This window comes from Heptranchias perlo, chromosome 6 (assembly GCF_035084215.1).
Source record: "Heptranchias perlo isolate sHepPer1 chromosome 6, sHepPer1.hap1, whole genome shotgun sequence".
NCBI classification, from domain to species: Eukaryota; Metazoa; Chordata; class Chondrichthyes; order Hexanchiformes; family Hexanchidae; genus Heptranchias; species Heptranchias perlo.
The window spans coordinates 49,126,510-49,144,878 of record NC_090330.1 but is presented as its reverse complement, the minus strand read 5'-3'; the positions used below and the strand labels follow the sequence as shown (position 1 = coordinate 49,144,878).

Below are 18,369 nucleotides of genomic sequence, written 5' to 3'. Positions count from 1 at the left end.
ATCAAATATTGACTAGTAACATCACATTTTTGACAACTGCAGTATTAATATTTCAAAAAATAATGCTTGGGTCTTCTGATTTAGATTTGGATTTTCCTGGTGAAACCTATCTGACTTTGAGCAGTACAGAGGCAGTATGAAAATGCAAGTGATGTAGGCAGGGCCTTTTTCAATGACTGGTGACTGGATCCCTTGCCCTGAGTCTGCCTGGCCACATGTAAATGACTTGCGGTGGGGGGGGGGGGAGTGGCGGGGGGTGCGGTGGGGGACTTGGTCTTCTATTCCCCTGCATTTCCTTTAGTTTTGGCTCGTTCCTGCCACTATCAGGATGGTGGTTTGGATGCATACAGTATTACAGAAGTGGGAAAACCTAGTGGAAGTCATTGCTGACATTTATCAGTGATCATGTAGGTCTAAAAGCCTGGAAATCACTGCCAATATCTGATGTTCTTGAAAACTAATGCATTAAAGATAGTAGTTAGATACTGTTCAAAATTTAAAAAGTGAAGTTAGCTTTAGGGAAGCAATGACTATCTCTCTTGGTATTCCATTGTTTCTGTGCTTTGAAGAGAATGAGAACATTGAGAAGGAGACGATGGAAGGCAGCAGAGTCCAGCAACATGTACGAAGGCAACACCCAAAACATTGATACCCATACCAGAGAATCTACAGACCAAGAAGGACATATATGGATTTTTCCCACAAGCTGTGTGTAAGAAGGCTGTGATTTCCTTCAGAAGTAGTCAGTGAGTTGTACCAGCTGTTGGCACTGGAACTTTAACCTCTTCTGCCAGAGGCAGAGCCTTATCAGTGGCTGCAAAGGTAACAGCAGTTCTAAATTTTTATGCCACTAGATATTTCAAGGCAACCTCAAATGACCTAAGTCACACAAGTCAATCACTAGTGCACCAATGCATTAAACAGATAACCGATGTCCTGTTCAGGTAGGCCTCAGATTTCATATCCATCCCTGTGAACCCACCAAAGCAGAGACAGTGAGCACTGGAATCTTACTGAATGGCAGTATTTCCCCATGAGCAGAGTGTCATTAATGCCATCCATGCAACATTAAAAGCCCTGAATGACGATGCCCTAAATTTCATAAACAGATGGGCTTTTTGTTCTGTGAGGGTGCAGCTTGTAAGTGATGTCAGCCAGATCATTCTGGATGTGAATGCATGTTACCCTGGAAACTACCAGGATTCTTATCTTCTCTGGCAATCACAGTAGCTTGGGTTACCCGCGTCAACCATGACTGACGACACCACAGCATGATCTGAGAACAGATACCAACAACAGGTTTGATGAAGACTTGTGTGCTACACACATCATTATTGTACAGATCATTGGTATTCTGACATCCCACTCCTGTAAAGGTCATCTTACACAACCATTAGCAAATTAAGAAAGAATCAAATTTGGACAACAAAATCCTATTCAATTTTTCTTGAGGACTGAAGTCTTGTGGCACACAATGTATAAAATGTACTCCTGTCTGATGAAGTACCAAACCTTTCATGTTCTACTATTTTTACCATTGGGTACTGATCCTTCAAATAGATTTAGGAACAAAAAGTGATTACATATTTACTAAAGAACACTTTAACTCAGAATTATACAATTACATTTGGTGTCATTATTACTACAGTCCTTAGAAGGTAAAAAGTGGATGCACAGACATGAATTCAGTTGGTATTGCATGTGAATGCAAATATTTTAATGAGACTCTCCCAACTTTCTCCAATAATTTTGCATATTCAGGACAGTTCCTCCTTTGGCAAGAAAGACAAGAAAATCTGGCCATGCAATTCTCCTAGTTACTATTAGTACAGTTCTGTGCTTCACCAAAGAAGGCTGAGCTGAGCACGTCCGCAGAGCATGCTACCTCGTGTACGGATGGGAACATATAAAATTCATCCAATAGAGGAAAGTAAGAACATGTGGTGGGTGATTCTGAGGCTCACTCAATCAGCTGAAAAATAACAAAGTTGCAGGAGCTCTTGGATTCAAACTTTGCCAATTGAGGCATGAGAGATCAAATGACAGACGGAAGCCTAGAGAGTCAAATTATGCAACTGAGATAATTGAGATAGAGCAATGATTTTGGGGACATTATTTTAGTGAGTCCACTTGTAAAATTTCTCAGCTACTAAATTGTCACGTCGCCATGATTGCAGGTTTTATGTTCATTTCAGCATTTGTTAAATCTAGTACATCACCTAGTCTAGTTGGATGAAGATCTCCATTCTCTGCCGGCTGTAAGGGTCCTACGTGAAATCATTATGGGCATTCTCAACCAGTTCCTGGTATGTGCAAGCCCACAAAATAGTGGATACAATTGCACTAAATTGGCAATCACAAAGAAAGAAGCCATTAGGATGGCCTGTGTGTAGAAATGGAAATATTTTTTCGGTGCAGTAAGGGCTGGGTTTAGGCACGTTGTTGGGAGAATATAGGAAGTTTTAACTCTGTGTTTGCTTATGTTTGATGTCAACAGTGAGAATCCAAAATGAAAAAAAAAATCACTCATTGTTCACTATTGATATTCTTAACTTTGAAGAATGAAAACAACAATTTAAAAAGAAATGTTATAGGATTAAAATATTGTATCTCTATCTGTTGCTGTGACTTTCCTGTGCACCCCGCCTCCCTTTACCCCATGACTGGCAGCTGTGCCTTCTACCATCTAGGCCTCACGGTAATTCCCTCACTAAACCCCTCCGTCTCTCTGCTTCCCTCTCCTCCTTTAAGACCCTCCTTAAAACTCACCTCTTCGACCTAGCTTTTGGTCACACCTCCAAATAGCTCCTTCTTTGGCTCGCCGTCCATTTTCGTCCGATTATGCCTCTGTGAAGTATGTCCTCTACATTGAAGATGCTATTTAAATGCAAATTGTTGTCGGCACAAGTAAGAGTTTATCAAATATTTATGATGCTACCATATCATCTTAAGACTCATTTCTCAATATTATTTTTGCGCCGTCAGGATGATGCATATCAATCTTCATGAATTTTATGACAATATTTGTGAGATTATGGGCTTGTGTACTGATTATTCAATATCTTGTGTCTGAATGATCTGACAACCAGGACAAAATCCAATCTGTTCACCCAACCAGATCAACTTCAGAAACAGCTTCAGTTTGCTTGTTCATCTTCAGTGGTGATTTTAATTAACATTTGAAACAACTGACAGTGGAAACGCCAAGGAATGAACTTGATGCACGGTGAAAATGTGTAATTTATAATTGATGTTTATGTATCTATTCAATATAAATAAGGTGATTTGTTTCAAAGAAATAGCTTTTAAGTCCAAGATGGTCTCACGTCTCAGATCTCTAACTTTTTCTTTCCTATAGTTTGACATTGAGTCGTTTAACCCAATGTACAAAATGTTTTGTTTATATCCATCAATATGTGACTTCTCCCAATGGCCCCCAAACCGGAGTCACACAACCACAGATGTGCAGTTTTTGCATTGTCACCTGTTGTAGCTGATAATACATGGTCAGCTTAAACTGGGTGAACCTACTTGCTATATGGAACTAATGGAGCAATGGTTGGGATATATATAGACTGACCAAGCAGCTAAACATTACAGAAGAGTATATGCATCTCATCCAAAGGGCCTAGTGGTGCCACTTTTACATATTAATATTCCATTTTTTATCATAGTTATCTATGGTTTACAGTTTTTCCAATTATAATCGGACAGAGAATTTAATTTAAAAGTGCATGTTTTTTCATCATTCAATTATTTAAAAACTGAAAGGTACATTAATTTTGATGAAGGACTACATAAGCACTTTTTAATGTATAAAATAATTATACCTTGTAAAATTTATAGCAAGGAATTTTAAAATTAATAAACTCTTATCTACTTTAAATGTAAAGTTAGCATAATTAATATTTTTAATAACTATATTTGATAATGATGACACGAAGTGGTAATTATTCTTCTAGCCCAGAAGAAACCATGGGCTAGAAATTGGGCCATGTAGCGCCCATTGTTTCGCACTACGTGGCCTCTCAAAGTGCCAAGATGGCTGAGTATGCACGCACATTTCCAACGTGACATGCGCGGACACTATCTTGCGATAGGTATTAGCACATGCCCAAATACCCAACGCCAGCAGCATGGAAAGTCGGGAGAAAATGTGTACAACCAGTGTGCAACGCTGATTTAAAGTGATAGATACCATTTTGGAACTTAACGCTCAACTCAAAGCATAGTCTGAACCACGCACACCTGAACATGTTTTGGATGGCCTGGAGGACCCTCCACCAATGCTATTTAAAGGGGCCATGCAGGTGTTGCGGGTTAGTTGCTGGATTATTGCTTCTGGCTGCTGGTGGAATAGGAAGTGTTTTTGAAGCTCCCTATACTTACTGAGAGTTGCTACAGTACATTTGAGAGTGGTTTGGCAGGTACTGTCTTACGGTTCGGAAAGTTACAACCGTGGTTGAATAACATTCCTGGCAACCATGGGTGGTCTGCTAGGGCTCCCACTGGGCATTGAGCACAACTGGGAGCATGCAGAGAGACCACGCACAGCAGGTCAAGCTGCGAGGAGAGGGAGGAGGAGGAGGCGCGGGGCACTGAGTAGGAGGCCGTATCCAATGAGGGCCTTCCGGGACCAATTCTCTTACCTCAACATGAGCGAGGAGCATTGCATCTGACAGCTGAAGTTCACCAAGGAGGTCGTGACGGAGATATATCAGCTGCTGCGGCCACAAGTACAGCCTCAGAGCAGGTCAAGGACAGCATTGCCTGTAGCTGTGAAAGTAACCATGGCGCTGAACTTCTACAGCTCAGGATCATTTCAGGCCTCTGCTGGCGACATGTGCAACATCTCACAGTATGCGGTGCACTGCTGCATAAAGGACTGTACAAGATGAGGAACAGGTTCATCATGTTCCCTCTTGATAGAGACAAGCAGAGCGAGCAAGCACGGAAGTTCGCTCACATTGTTGGCTTCCCCATAGTGCAGGGTGCCAATGACTGCACGCACATTGACCTGTGTGCCCCGCATATCAACTCTGCCATCTTCATCAACCGAAAGGGCTTTCACTCTCTGAATGTGCAGCTGGTGTGCAGCTACACGCATCGAATCATGGAGGTCGGTGCCCGCTACCCAGGGAGGAGTCATGACACCTTTGTTATGCAGCAGTCCAACTTGCCAGCTATTTTTCACCCGGCTCATCAGGTCAAAGGCTGGCTACTGGGTGACAAGGGCTATCCCCTCACACCGTGGCTCATGACTCCTGTCAGGAACTCACATACACGTGCCGAGCAGGCCTACAATGAGAGCCATGCGGCCACACGCAACATCGTGGAGCACACCATAGGCCTTCTGAAACAATGCTTCCACTGCCTGGACCATTCTGGAGGAGCCTTTCAGTGCTCCGCTGAGTGGGTGGGAAGATTCGTGGTGGTATGCTGCATGCTGCATAAGCTCACCACCATGAGGTACCAGCCCTTGCAATCGATGATCGGAGCAGACCCTGAGCCACAGGTGGAGGAGGAGGAGGAAGAGGCTGAGGAGGACGGGGAGGAGCCGGAGGAGGAAGTGGAGGAAGACACAATGGTGCAACAGGGAACACGCACCTTGTCTGCAAGAGCACTGCGTGCTCGCCTGATCCATGCCCGCTAACAATAATGTGAACGACATCCCCCAACTTACCAACTCCTATACTCCCCACCTGTCTGCTCCCACATGACCATCAAATCGTCCTCCATCTGATTACACATTGCTTTCCCCGTCAGCTCATTGCACAAATAAAAAGCATCACAAAATGCAAATTCAAAGTCACATTTATCAATTAACAAATAAAATTATGGAACCAGAACAGAACACATCACCCTTGTGCGTTCCCTCAGTGCCTGTTGTTCGTGTGCCTTTACCTATCCTAGTGCTCCTATGAGGTGGCTGGAGCATGGGTGGCTGGAGGCCGCTGGCCTTCAATGGAGGAGTGTGCAGATGGCCTTGGGAGGATGACCTCGAGCAGCTCTGGGCCAGGAGAGCCCAGCTTCAGACTGAACCATCTCAGCATGGGCTGAAGCAGTCTGGCCTGGCTGACTGATAGGCAACAACAAGGGCACTGGCAAAGTGACAGGGGTGGGAGCAGGAATGCCATCATCCTGAGAGAGGACAGCAGGTCCGACTGTCATGGCGTCACTGCCATTCTCCTGGGGCGGCACCTCAGCAATCCTGGTGATCAGCTGGAGAACGGATTGCTGGAGTGCTCTGATGTCCTGGAAGCCCCGTTCCACTGTGGTTGCTATAGCCACGGTAGCAGCAGTCTGAGCTTCCATTGCAGCAGTTTGAGCAGCAACCGTTGCTTGCAAACCTTTGATGACTTCAGTCTATGCTGCAATGGAAGCCATGACATTGGCCATCAGGTGCTGTGTCATGTTGGGTTCCACAGGTGTGCTGATGGAGGTGACCACCCGTTCCATGTGTGAAAGGATGGGCTTCAAGCTCTGTGCAAACCGCTGTGCCAAGTTGGAGCTGGATTCCTCCATGCCCCTTGTCATTGTACACAGGCTTTCTGGCAGGATTTCCAGTGCCCCATGCATCTGATGGTGGAGGCTCTTCAGATGTTGTCTGTAGCCTGGCCCATTGAAGTCCTCATCTGACTCCTCTGCAGCAGAACTAGTGAGCGACCTCGTCCTCCAGCGAGCTGGCACCTGTGGTATCCATTCCCCCGCCCCAGCTCCTGTACACTTTTACCTGGGTGTCTCACTATGTGCAAATCCCTCCTCTAAACTAGCCTCTAAAGGACGCGCAATGTCAGTCTCTGAGCTGGTGGATGTGAGTGACAGATCGAGTAACGGTGGGGCTTCAGTGCCCTCCTGCTCGGATGGTGCCTGCATGTGTTCTTGGGTATCTGCAGTGACAAAGGGAAACAGGTTGAGTTGTGGAATGGGGAGAGGAGCAAGTAAGACGTGCGTGTCACAGCATCTACAGCCGTGAGTCAGAAAAGATTATGGGAAGAGGGAGATGTGGGAAACGAGAAGGAGTATTAGATATGCAGAGACCCCCTTCATTGGGACCTCCATCATGTGGTCATGGGTATAGCGAAGACCCTGCCAATGATCCACAGCACTGTCTCCTCTAGGGGGGTGAGGACGTGTAAGTGTGCCTGTCCTCCCTCAGGTCTCTCCTACTGCCGGCTGTTATGCACCACCTTCTCCTGCAAGACAGAGGACAGTGTGTCAGTGAGTATCCTGCAAGTTGTGTGGGTGATGTGCCTGTCATCGTGGAATAGCTGCCAGTGTGTGTGACCTGTGAGTGGTGATTGTGTAGCCTACAGGTGTAGTACTATGTGCAGGTGAAATGCAGCCTGCCGAGTGCAGCATTGTGTATGGATGGGCAGTGTTTGTTAGTTGTGGGTGACGGGGAGTGTGATGTGTGGAGCAGTGGTGCAGTTGGTTGGATGTGCCACTTGACACTTGCATTCACTCACCTTGACCACTCGTGTCAAATCATTGAACTTCTTTTGGCACTGCACCCACATGCATGGTGCAATGCTCCTGGCATTCACTTTCTGGGCCATGGCCTCCTAATGTCTGCGGAGCTACAGTCTGGAGGGTCTCCTGCCACCCTACGGATACAGGTTGGCCCTCCTTTCATCCATCCCCTTCACCAGGGCCTCCAGTGCATCATCGGAGAAGCATGGGGCACGCTCTTCTACCGGTCCTACCATCTTACGGCCATCTTTCGCTCCTCCCAGTGGACTGTGCATGTCCCATTTAAAATGTGCACCTGCACCTTTAAGAGTTGCAGGCTGTCAATGATGTGCGCTGAGCACATCCCATTTCAGGCTTCCTGCACAAGGGTTAATAGCGGATCACGCCCAATAATAGGCCTTATCCATTTAATCCTCATGAGTATTACTTTCCACAACTTGAAAAAATGGTGTAGATTCTAAGAGGCCCGTTGTGGTCTGAATTGTATATCGTGTCTTTTGGACATGCCCTCATATGCTCTTCTCCAATGTTTTCGAAGGCGGATTGAGAAACATTTGGTGAATGGATAGATCTAGTATTGTATAATGAGACAGTGAGAATGAGAATTAATTAGTAATCTTATAGTTAAGGATCCTCTGGGAAAAAGTGATCATAATGGGCGAGAAACTTACGCAGAAAGGCATGGCAACGCTCATCGCAGTTCCTGCAAATAAATAAATGAATGTACTTATTGCGGGCTCTGTGGCATCGACTTGCTTGATCTTGAACTTTTAAAAAAATGTGCGCTATCAATTCAGCCTTTGAGTATAGTAAGCACATGGAACAATCTGAGAATAGAAAACACGCCCACAAAATCTGTCAGGAAGAGAAGTCACGCCCACAAGCAAGCAAGCAGACTTCATTCATTTAAAGTTAGTATTCTGGAAGTCATTGCAAATAAAAATGTTACATTTTTTAAATAAAAAGCCAAAGAAATAATTGAATTAAATTGAAAAGACAGAAGGGAAAAGTTAAAAAATAATAATTTTTATATTTCTAAATGTCTTTTTAATGAACAAAAACTATTAAAATATGGAGTAATATGAGACTTCACATTTTTAAAATTTAATTTTTAGATGTTTGGCAGTCATTAAGACTTACCCTGCTTTTAAAACTTAGTTTAGACCTGGTATTTTTAAGCGTACCTATTTAGTAGTGCAATTAGTTACTTTCCAGTTGGGCGAATGAGAAGTTTGCGATGTTTCAGTGATTTCAATGATTGCAGCTTGCGATGGCCCTTTAATTCGAAGCTGCCAAATTGCTGGCGAACCAATAGGAGCAAGTTCACAATTTCCACGTTTTAGTGTGCATGTGCAAGCACGGGAATTTGGTCCTTTGATTCGCCATTAAAAACGGAGAGTGTTATTGAGCTCTCCGTTATTTCGGGAGCAATTTCTGCCCCACTATGATGGAATTTCATATTGTGTGATGTAGTTAAGTCCGAAACTAGGATCTTAAATTTAAATAAAGCCAATTATATGGGGCGATTTGGCTAAGGTAGTTTGGGAAATTAGATTAAAAGATATGATGGTAGACAAGCAATGGCGAACATTTAAAGAAATAATTCATAATTCTCAATGAATATACATTCCCTTGAGGAGTAAAAACTCCACGGGAAAAATGATCCAACCGTGGCTAACTAGAGAAGTTAAGGATGGTATTAGATTAAGAGAAGAGGCTTACAATATTGCCAAAAAGAGGAGTAAGCCTGAGGATTGGGAGGGTTTTAGAAATCAGCAAAGGATGACCAAGAAATTGATAAAGAGGGAGAAAATTGAATATGAGAGTAAACTAGCAAGAAATATAAAAACAGATTGTAAGAGCTTCTACAAGTAAGTAAAAAGGAAGAGATTAGCGAAAGTAAACATGGGTCCCTTCGAGGCAGAGACAGGAGAAATTATAATGGGGAATAAGGAAATGGCAGAGACGTTAAACAAATATTTTATATCTGTCTTCACAGTAGAAGACACAAAAAACATATCGGATATAATGGGGAACCAAGGGTCGAATGAGAGTAAGGAATTTAAAGCAATTAAAATTAGTAAAGAAAAAGCACTGGAGAAACTAATGAGACTAAAAGCTGACAAATCTCCTGCACCTGATAGCCTATATTCTAGGGTTTAAAAGAGGTGGCTGCAGAGATAGTAGATGCATTGGTTGCGATCTTCCAGAATTCCCTCGATTCTAGAACGGTCCCCGTGGATTGGAAGGTAGCAAATGTAACCCCGCTATTCAAGAAAGGAGGGAGAGAAAAAATAGGGAACTTTCAGCCAGTTAGCCTGACATCAGTAGTAGGGAAAATGCTGGAATCTATTATTAAGGACGTAGTAACAGGGCACTTAGAAAATCATAATATGATTAGGCAGAGCCAACATGGTTTTATGAAAGGGAAATTCTGTTTGACAAATCTATTTGAGTTTTTTGAGGATGTAACTAGCAGGATAGATAAAGGGGAACCAGTGAATGTAATATATTTGGATTTTCAAAAGGCATTCGATAAGGTGCCACAAATGTGGGGAAATGTGAAATAATCCACTTTTGTAGGAAGAATAGAAAAGTATAATATTTTTTAAAAGGTGAGAGACTAAGAAATGTTGATAATCAAAGGGATTTGGGTGTCCTTATACATGAATCACAGAAAGTTAACATGCAAGTATAACAAGCAATTAGGAAGGCAAATGGTATGTTAATCTTTATCGCAAGGGGGTTGGAGGATACGAATAAGGAGGTCTTGCTGCAAGTATATAGGGCTCTAGTGAGACCACACTTGGAGTACCATGTACAGTTTTGGTCACCTTACCTGAGGTAAGATATACTTGCCTTAGTGGCAGTGTATCGAAGGTTCACTAGATTGATTCCTGAGATGAAAGGGTTGTCCTATGAGGAGAGATTGAGTAAAATGGACTTATATTCTCTGGAATTTAGAAGAATGAGAGGTGATCTCATTGAAACATATAACAATTTTAGAGGGCATGACAGGGTAGATGCTGAGATGCTGTTTCCCCTGGTTGGAGAGTCTACAACTTGAGGTCATGGTCTCAAGATAAGGGGTCAGCCATTTAGGACCAAGATGAGGAAAAATTTCTTCACTCAGAGGGTAGTAAATCTTTGGAATTCTCTACCCCAGAGGGCTGTGGATGCTCAGTTGTTGAGTATATTCAAGACTGAGATCGATGGATATTTGAACACTAAGGGAATCAAGGGATATGGGGATAGGACAGGAAAGTGGAGTTGAGGTGGAACATGATCTTTTTGAATGGCGGACCAGGCTCGAGGGGCCATATGGCCTACTACTGCTCCTATTTTTTATGTTCTTTCTTATGGATACAAATCATTAACCTTTATTTCACGGACAGCAAGTGAACGTACAGAGTAACAATCAAAGCAAATTCCACTCATTTAACTAAATCTCACTTCTTTTGTTCAAAACCTGACTGCTCCTGAACATAGGGCTTCCTTTCTTTTCTCTGAATTCTCACCACAGGAAGCAGGAAGGCATTCGGGCAGAAATTGCTTGGAAATGAATGGTGAGCTCAACAGCGCTCACCATTGTTAGTGGCGAAATGGAGGAGCAAGTTCCAGCGTTCATATTTCCGCAGTGAAATGCGGAAATCTGGAACTTGCTGCTATTGGTTCGTCGGCGATATGCCAGCTTCGAAATAAAGCATGCCGCTGGCTGCAATCAGTGAAATCATTGAAAAAGCGCCAACTTACTCATCTGCCCAGCTGGAAAGTAAGTAATATCGCCACAAACCAGGTATGCTTAAAAATATCAGGTCTAAACTGAGTTTTAATAACTAAATGACTGCCAAACAACAAAAAAACTTTTAAAAATGTGGAGTATCAAACAAAAATTAAATTAAAAACATTTAATATTTTTTTTTATTTTTCCCTTCTGTCTCTTTTATTTAATTTGATTATTTCTTGCCCTCTCTTTTTGTTCTGTCTATAACGATTCTTACAATGATCTTAATGTTGTAACTTCCATTTCCTGGATTTCACTTTCCAAGCCTGCAGAAACAGTTTTGCAGCTTGTCAAAAATGCTGCAAACTGATTGGTCGAGGGAAGAGATCGATCCTGTCACTTCTCCAATGGGTTTGCTGGAACTAACACTGGGTGTTTCTCCTCTTTCTATTTGAGGAATTGCACCCAGTAAAGACCGTGGTAAGTTAGTGGGTTAGTCTTATTCAATTTCTGGGCCAATATCTCTGACACCTTTCCTTACAGGGATTGACTACCGGGCCTGTCAACCAAAGCAGCTACCCTGTCTCCCAGGAGTATGTTCTCCACATAAAACTCATGCTGTTCACGCATTAATAGAATTGTCCTCCCCACGATAGATGTGAATATTAGTTGGCCATCTGCGATGAGATGACAAATTGCTTCAAGTACCTAGTCACCTGGGCTAATGGACCTGAGATGAGACAATAAATCCTTGTTGTATCAATTTTAAGTGGATTGTGAGTTGTGACACTCCTCAAACTGACTTATCTGGCTTTACTTTGTTAACACTTAAATATAGCTCCATCCCCAAATCTTTTCCATGAATCAAAAATCTTGAAATATGGCAAGTACCCTTCGCGTAACTGCAAGGCTTAATACTGTTACTTCTTGCTATATTAAGAGTTCATCAGATTAAAACTTTTAGCCTTACTTCCTGGAGTTATTTTAGAATTCAGTTGTTAATGAGAATTTGATTTAGTAATGGATAGAAATTGGAAAATGCCAATTCAATGTCGGCACTGGCTCAGTGGTAGCATTCTTGCCCCTGAGTCAGAAGGTTTTGGGTTCAAGTCTCATTCCAGAGACTTGAGCGCATAATCTAAGATAACACTTCAGTGTAGTACTGAGGGAGTGCTGCACTATCGGAGGTGCCATCTTTCGGATGAGACGTTAAACCCAAGTCCAGCCTGTCCTCTCAGGTGGACGTAAACGATCCCTTTGGCACTATTGGAAGAAGGGCAGGGGAGTTCTTCTGGTGTCCTGGCCAACATTTATTCCTCAGCCAACACCTAAAACAGATGATCTGGTCATTTATTTCATTGCTGTTTGTGGGAGCTTGCTGTGTGCAAATTGGTTTCCGCATTTCCTACATTACAACAGTGACTACACTTCAAAAGTACTTCATTGCTTTTAAAGTAGTTTGGCCATCCCGAGGTCATGAAAGGCACTATATAAATGCAAGCTCTTTGAATAAGTAAAACAATAATCCCTTAAAAAATTCGGCAAAGCACTGAACCAATCCTAATAATTGTTAATTTTAAAAATTTTAGACAAAAAATTAAAATAGCAGAAAATCAAAAAATAATCCAAGAAGAAGAATGAAGAAAGCATAAATGTAATTTACCTTCCTTAGTTTTAATTGAAATGCACTGAGAGCCATTTGCTTGATCAGAACAATCCTTGTCCCCACATCTCCTCCATTCTCATTAACATTTATGTCATAGGTGATTTCCAAAAATGTTATTGCTGTGCGGCTTTGCATTTATCATAAAATACTATTTTCACATGTACAGGCTGGAGTTTTGATATAGACTGGAGTTTGAGAAACCTATTTTTATTTTTTCTAGTAATATTCAATATGCAGTATTTGCACCATGAAAAAGAATTGCAGGAATTCAATTTGTGCACTCACGCTGTTTCCCTCCTCTGCTTCTCATTGATCTGATTTTGTGACCATTGATAGTTGACATAAGACACAAATAATTTGGGATATAGTTAACTTATTAATCCTGCTGAGTTAATGGCATCATAAATTGTTGATGCAGTGAAATGGTCATTTCATTACAGGCATGGCACAAAATGTAGTTAAGTTCTCAGCATCGAGTATTCATAATACCTTATACATCAGGAATTTAGAAATGTGCCTTAGCCACTCAATCAAAAAAAACCAGGATCACTTCTTTACAGTGACCAAATAAATCAAATTCTGTTTTTATTGCATAGAATTCTGAGATTTATAGTGCTGTTTTGGGGCTCACATTCCCTGATTCCATTGAATTTATGTTGTGCTGAGGACACCTCCGCCATCTTCACTCAAGAACCTTAACTAACATCAGAAAGAACAAATATTTATCACATTTACCTGGGCTGATGTCTCTCACTTAGTGTGTCATACAATGACATAAAAAAACTTTCCTTTGATAAAACAGTAATTTTTATCACTTTCTAATTTTTATTTTAGCATCAATACCACTAAAATACTTCATAAAATCCTTAGTATCACTGTTATCAGTAGTTTTCCTTACACTAAACTGGTGACTGTCCAGTATGTGTCTCTGAACATACAGATTTTATGGTCTGCAAAGACAAAACAATTTGCATTTATATAACGTCTTTAATGTAGTAAAACAACCCAAGGCGCACCACAGGGGCAATTATCAAACAAAATTTGACACCGAGCCACATAAGGAGATATTAGGACAGGTGACCAAAAACTTGGTCAAATAGGTAAGTTTTAAGGAGCATCTTAAAGGAGAGAGAGGTAGAGAGGCAGAGAGGTTTAGCGAGGGAATTCCAGGGAATTGCTGCCCCAGGAAGCTGTGGAAGCTACATCATTAAATAAATTTAAAACAGAAATAGACAGTTTCCTAGAAGTAAAGGGAATTAGGGGTTACGGGGAGTGGGCAGGAAATTGGACATAAATTTAGATTTGAGGTTAGGATCAGATCAGCCATGATCTCATTGAATGGCGGAGCAGGCTCAAGGGGCCGATTGGCCTACTCCTGCTCCTATTTCTTATGTTCTTATGTTCTTATGTTCAGAGCTTCGGGCCTAGGCGGCTGAAGGCACAGCCGCCAATGGTGGAGTGATTAAAATCGGGATGTGCAAGAGGCAAGAATTGGAGGAGTGCAAAGATCTCAGAGGGTTGTGGGGCTGGAGGAGCTTACAGAGAAAGGGAGGGGTGAGGCCATGGAGGGATTTAAAAACAAGGATGAGAATTTTAAAATCAAGGCACTCTCGTGCCGGGAGCCAATGTAGGTCAGTGAGCACAGGGGTGATAGGTGAACGGAACTTGGTGCGAGTTAGGATACGGGCAGCAGAGTTTTTGATGAGCTCATGTTCATGAAAGATTGAAGATGGGAGGTTGGCCAGGAGAGCATTGAAATAGTCAAGTCTGGAGGCAACAACGGCATGGATGAGGATTTCAGCAGCAGATAAGCTGAGGTAGGGGCGGAGAAGGGCAATGTTACCGCGGTGGAAGTAGGCGGTCTTGGTGATGGAACGGATATGTGGCCGGAAGCTAATCTCAGCTTCAAATAGGATGCCAAGGTTGCAAATGGTTTGGTTCAGCCTCAGACAGTGGCCAGGGAGAGGGATAGAGTCAGTAGTTAGGGAATGGTGTTTGTGGCGGGGACCGAAGACAATGACTTTGGTCTTCTCAATATTTATTTGGAGCAAATTTTTGCTCACCCAGTACTGGATGTCAGACAAGCAATGTGACAAATCAATGACAGTGGAGGGGTTTAGAGAGGTGGTGGTGTGGTAGAGCCGGGTGTCGGTCAGCGTACATGTGGAACCAGATGTTGTGTTTTCGGATGATGTCGCCAAGGGGCAGCATGTAGATGAGAAATAGGAGGGGGCCAAGGAAAGATCTCTGGTGGACTCCAGAGGTAACAGTGCGGGAGCGGGAAGAGAAGCCATTGCAGATGATTCTCTGGCAACGACTGGGTAGATAAGAATGGAACCAGGCGAGCACAGTCCCACCCAGCTGGACAACACTGGATGACACTGTTTTACTTACACTAAATTGGTGGCTGTCCAGTATGTGTTTCTAAACATACAAATTTAATGGTCTGCAAAGATCTGCTCAGAAATATTCAAGGGCTTGTGCACTTACGCTTAAAGTGGGTGTGTTGTACCGTCTGACTCAGCTCTGAGCTCAGACAAAGCTGCAACAATATTTAGCAGCCTATTTAAACGTATGATATGTCTAAGTTAGCTTGTGAAGTATTATAGCATTGGATCGCTTTACCAGTGCTCGTCTAAAATGTGTACTTGAAAGGAGCATCACAAAAAAGTTTTCAGCTGATCATTTTTTTGTTTGAGGAAGGAAATGAGTCAAACACAGTCATGCATTGTTTTCATTATGATGAAGTGTTCAGTATGGTTCAGATCATTGTGCTGTGCATTTGTAACTTTTTTTTTCAAATGGATTTGTTTAAACCGATAAATAAGAACAGAAAATGCTGGAAATACACAGCAGGTCTATTCGCATCTGAAAGAGAAATACTGCTCCACGGTATTTAACAGCCTATTTAAACACATGACATGTGCTTCAAAAGAACAGGCAAAGCTGAGATTCATGCGAGTTCCCATAGCAACACCTCTTATCTGGAATAAGTGAACAAAGGTAAAAGAAAAGAGCCTAGAAATTCCAGCTGAGCAACTGCACCGCTGGAAGGGCATGAGTCATTTTCATAAAGGGTGGGTACACCCATGACACATACAACGCTCCCTAGGCGTCTGCACCATCAGAGCACTGGAATTTTGGAGCTTCATGATCCCACTCCGTCTTGGGGTGGGAGGGGGGCCCAGTCTGCGAGGTGTTCCTCTGCCGATTTGCTGCTTTACTAACAGGATTCTCTATCTGAAATTGATTGCCATTTAAAATTGGCATTGTGGGCCCTATTTATGGCAGTTGTCTTGTATCATGCAGGTGTTCTCACCATTTGCTGTACTCTAAGCCGAACTGACAAGATTTCCTGCAGGGACCCTCATCCTGCCAGTCTTGCCCATAACTGTGAATCCATGATGAGGGGGAGGCTGGACTAAAGAAGCACCACCCACCTAGCCAAAAACAAATGGAAACCCAGTGGAAATGGACTCTGCCCAAAGTTCCTCCTCTGCCCAGGTTGCGCTATTTCTGCCGCCAAAATAGGCCAGTATTTATAGGCGGAGTTATTTAGTGTAAGAAGTTGTTCAGCCAAATGGAGAAGAGTGATAGTTGCTCTGACCCTGGCTGCAAGCAGAGCATTTTTACCAGCTTTCTCTATATTATTGTAAACCTTATTAAAGTAAAAAAACATGATTAGTTTAGCTGTGGGCAAAGAAAGACTGTCTGTCTTTACCAAAACAAGCTTTTACTGACCTTGTGACAAGAGAGGGCATCTGAGATTTAAAGAGCAACTGGGACCCATCTTTGTGGCCTTGTTTATAAGATAGTAAAGAGGAGTCATCCGTAACTTTATTATGTTTTGGGGGAAGATAGTGCCATTGGCATCTCAGGAGACTACGAATCACAAGGGAGGTTAACATGTCAGTTATTCTATTGATTGAGATGTCCAGGGAGTCTTAGTACACACTGACCCTGAGTTGTTTGATAAGCTTGGTTCGAGTAATGAGAATGACAAATGTTTAAGGACAGAGTCAAAGCTTGGAAAGCTATTGATGGTTACACACATCTCATATAGAGCTAATTGTGTTTGAGGTGTATATAAGTTGGGCATCTTCCAATACTAATTTAAAGTTCTCTCGGAGCAAGGCTGGACCGCTCAATTAAGACTTTTGATGGTGCACATCGAGGTCTTGGTTACGTGATAAACTTTGTCAGGTTGTATTCATCTTACAAGCGTGGTTGATTGTACCCTTGTATTTTAACATCTTTTGTTACTTTTATAACTCCTTAATGAAGCCGTTATACTTTGGAACCAACCACCTTGCGGCCTTTTGATTAAAGACATGACCAATAAAAGTACAATTACTTACACTAGCCTTTTGTGCACCCCACCTTCTTTTGACCCACCATTGGCAGCCGTGCCTTCAATCGAATAAGTCCCAAGCTCTGAAATTCCCTCTGTAAACCATTCTTTCTCTCTTATTCTCTCTTCTCCTTTAAGGCCTTCTTTAAAACCTGCCTCTTTGACCGAGTTTTTGGTCACTCTTCCTAATATCTCCTTCTCTTGACATCCATTTTTGTTTGATTATGCCTCTGTGAAGCACTTTGGGATATTATCTACACTAAAGGTGTTATATAAATGCAAGTTGTTGCTTGTTGTTGTTGGATAAGCATTGGTTGATCTGCTTTCAAGGAAAAAATGAAGAGTTTGGTGAACGTCCAATGTGAAATGGAATGATTGGGACCAGAGGACCCCTTATCATGAAGTCAGTGCACTTCAAGTTACAAATGGAATGCAGAGCTGTCAATGAACATTTAATGTTTAGGCTCTTTATCACTTGGATTATCTTTCTGTTCCACAGGACAAATGTCACTGGTGGCTGCAGAACTGTGGTAAACTTTAGAATGCCCTTGGTTTTCAGAAAACTGTGATTCTTGTAGAGTATTGTTCACGTGAGAGTGACTGCCCTTGACATCAAAGCAACATTTGACCGAGTATGGCACCAAGGAGCCCTAATAAAATTGAATTCACTGGGAATCAGGGGGAAAACTCTCCAGTGGCTGGAGTCATACCTATCACATAGGAAGATGGTAGTGGTTGTTGGATGCCAATCATCCCAGTCCCAGGACATTGCTGCAGGAGTTCCTCAGGGCAGTGTCCTAGGCCCAACTATCTTCAACTGCTTCATCAATGACCTTCCCTCCATCATAAGGTCAGAAATGGGGATGTTCGCTGATGATTGCACAGTGTTCAGTTCCATTCGCAACCCCTCCGATAATGAAACAGTCCGTGCCCGCATGCAGCAAGACCTGGACAACATCCAGGCTTGGGCTGATAAGTGGCAAGTAACATTCCTGCCAGACAAGTGCCAGGCAATGACCATCTCCAACAAGAGGGAGAGTCTAACCACCTCCCCTTGACATTCAACGGCATTACCATCGCCAAATCCCCCACCATCAACATCCTGGGGGTTACCATTGACCAGAAACTTAACTGGACCAGCCATATAAATACTGT

The 18,369-nt window shown here is 42.6% G+C and overlaps 1 protein-coding gene across 1 annotated transcript; it reads left to right on the top strand.

Annotated features, from left to right (window-relative positions):
* The first annotated feature begins 4,894 nt into the window (after positions 1–4,894).
* Positions 4,895–5,653, top strand: LOC137323186 (putative nuclease HARBI1). Its single transcript, XM_067986695.1, has one exon. The coding sequence runs from the start codon at positions 4,895–4,897 to the stop codon at positions 5,651–5,653; it is 759 nt and encodes a 252-aa protein (XP_067842796.1).
* The last annotated feature ends 12,716 nt before the right edge of the window (positions 5,654–18,369 follow it).

Bases quoted from the DNA above. Each gene is read 5' to 3' on its own strand.
- LOC137323186 (XM_067986695.1), top strand. From the start codon at position 4,895: ATGAGGAACAGGTTCATCATGTTCCCTCTTGATAGAGACAAGCAGAGC.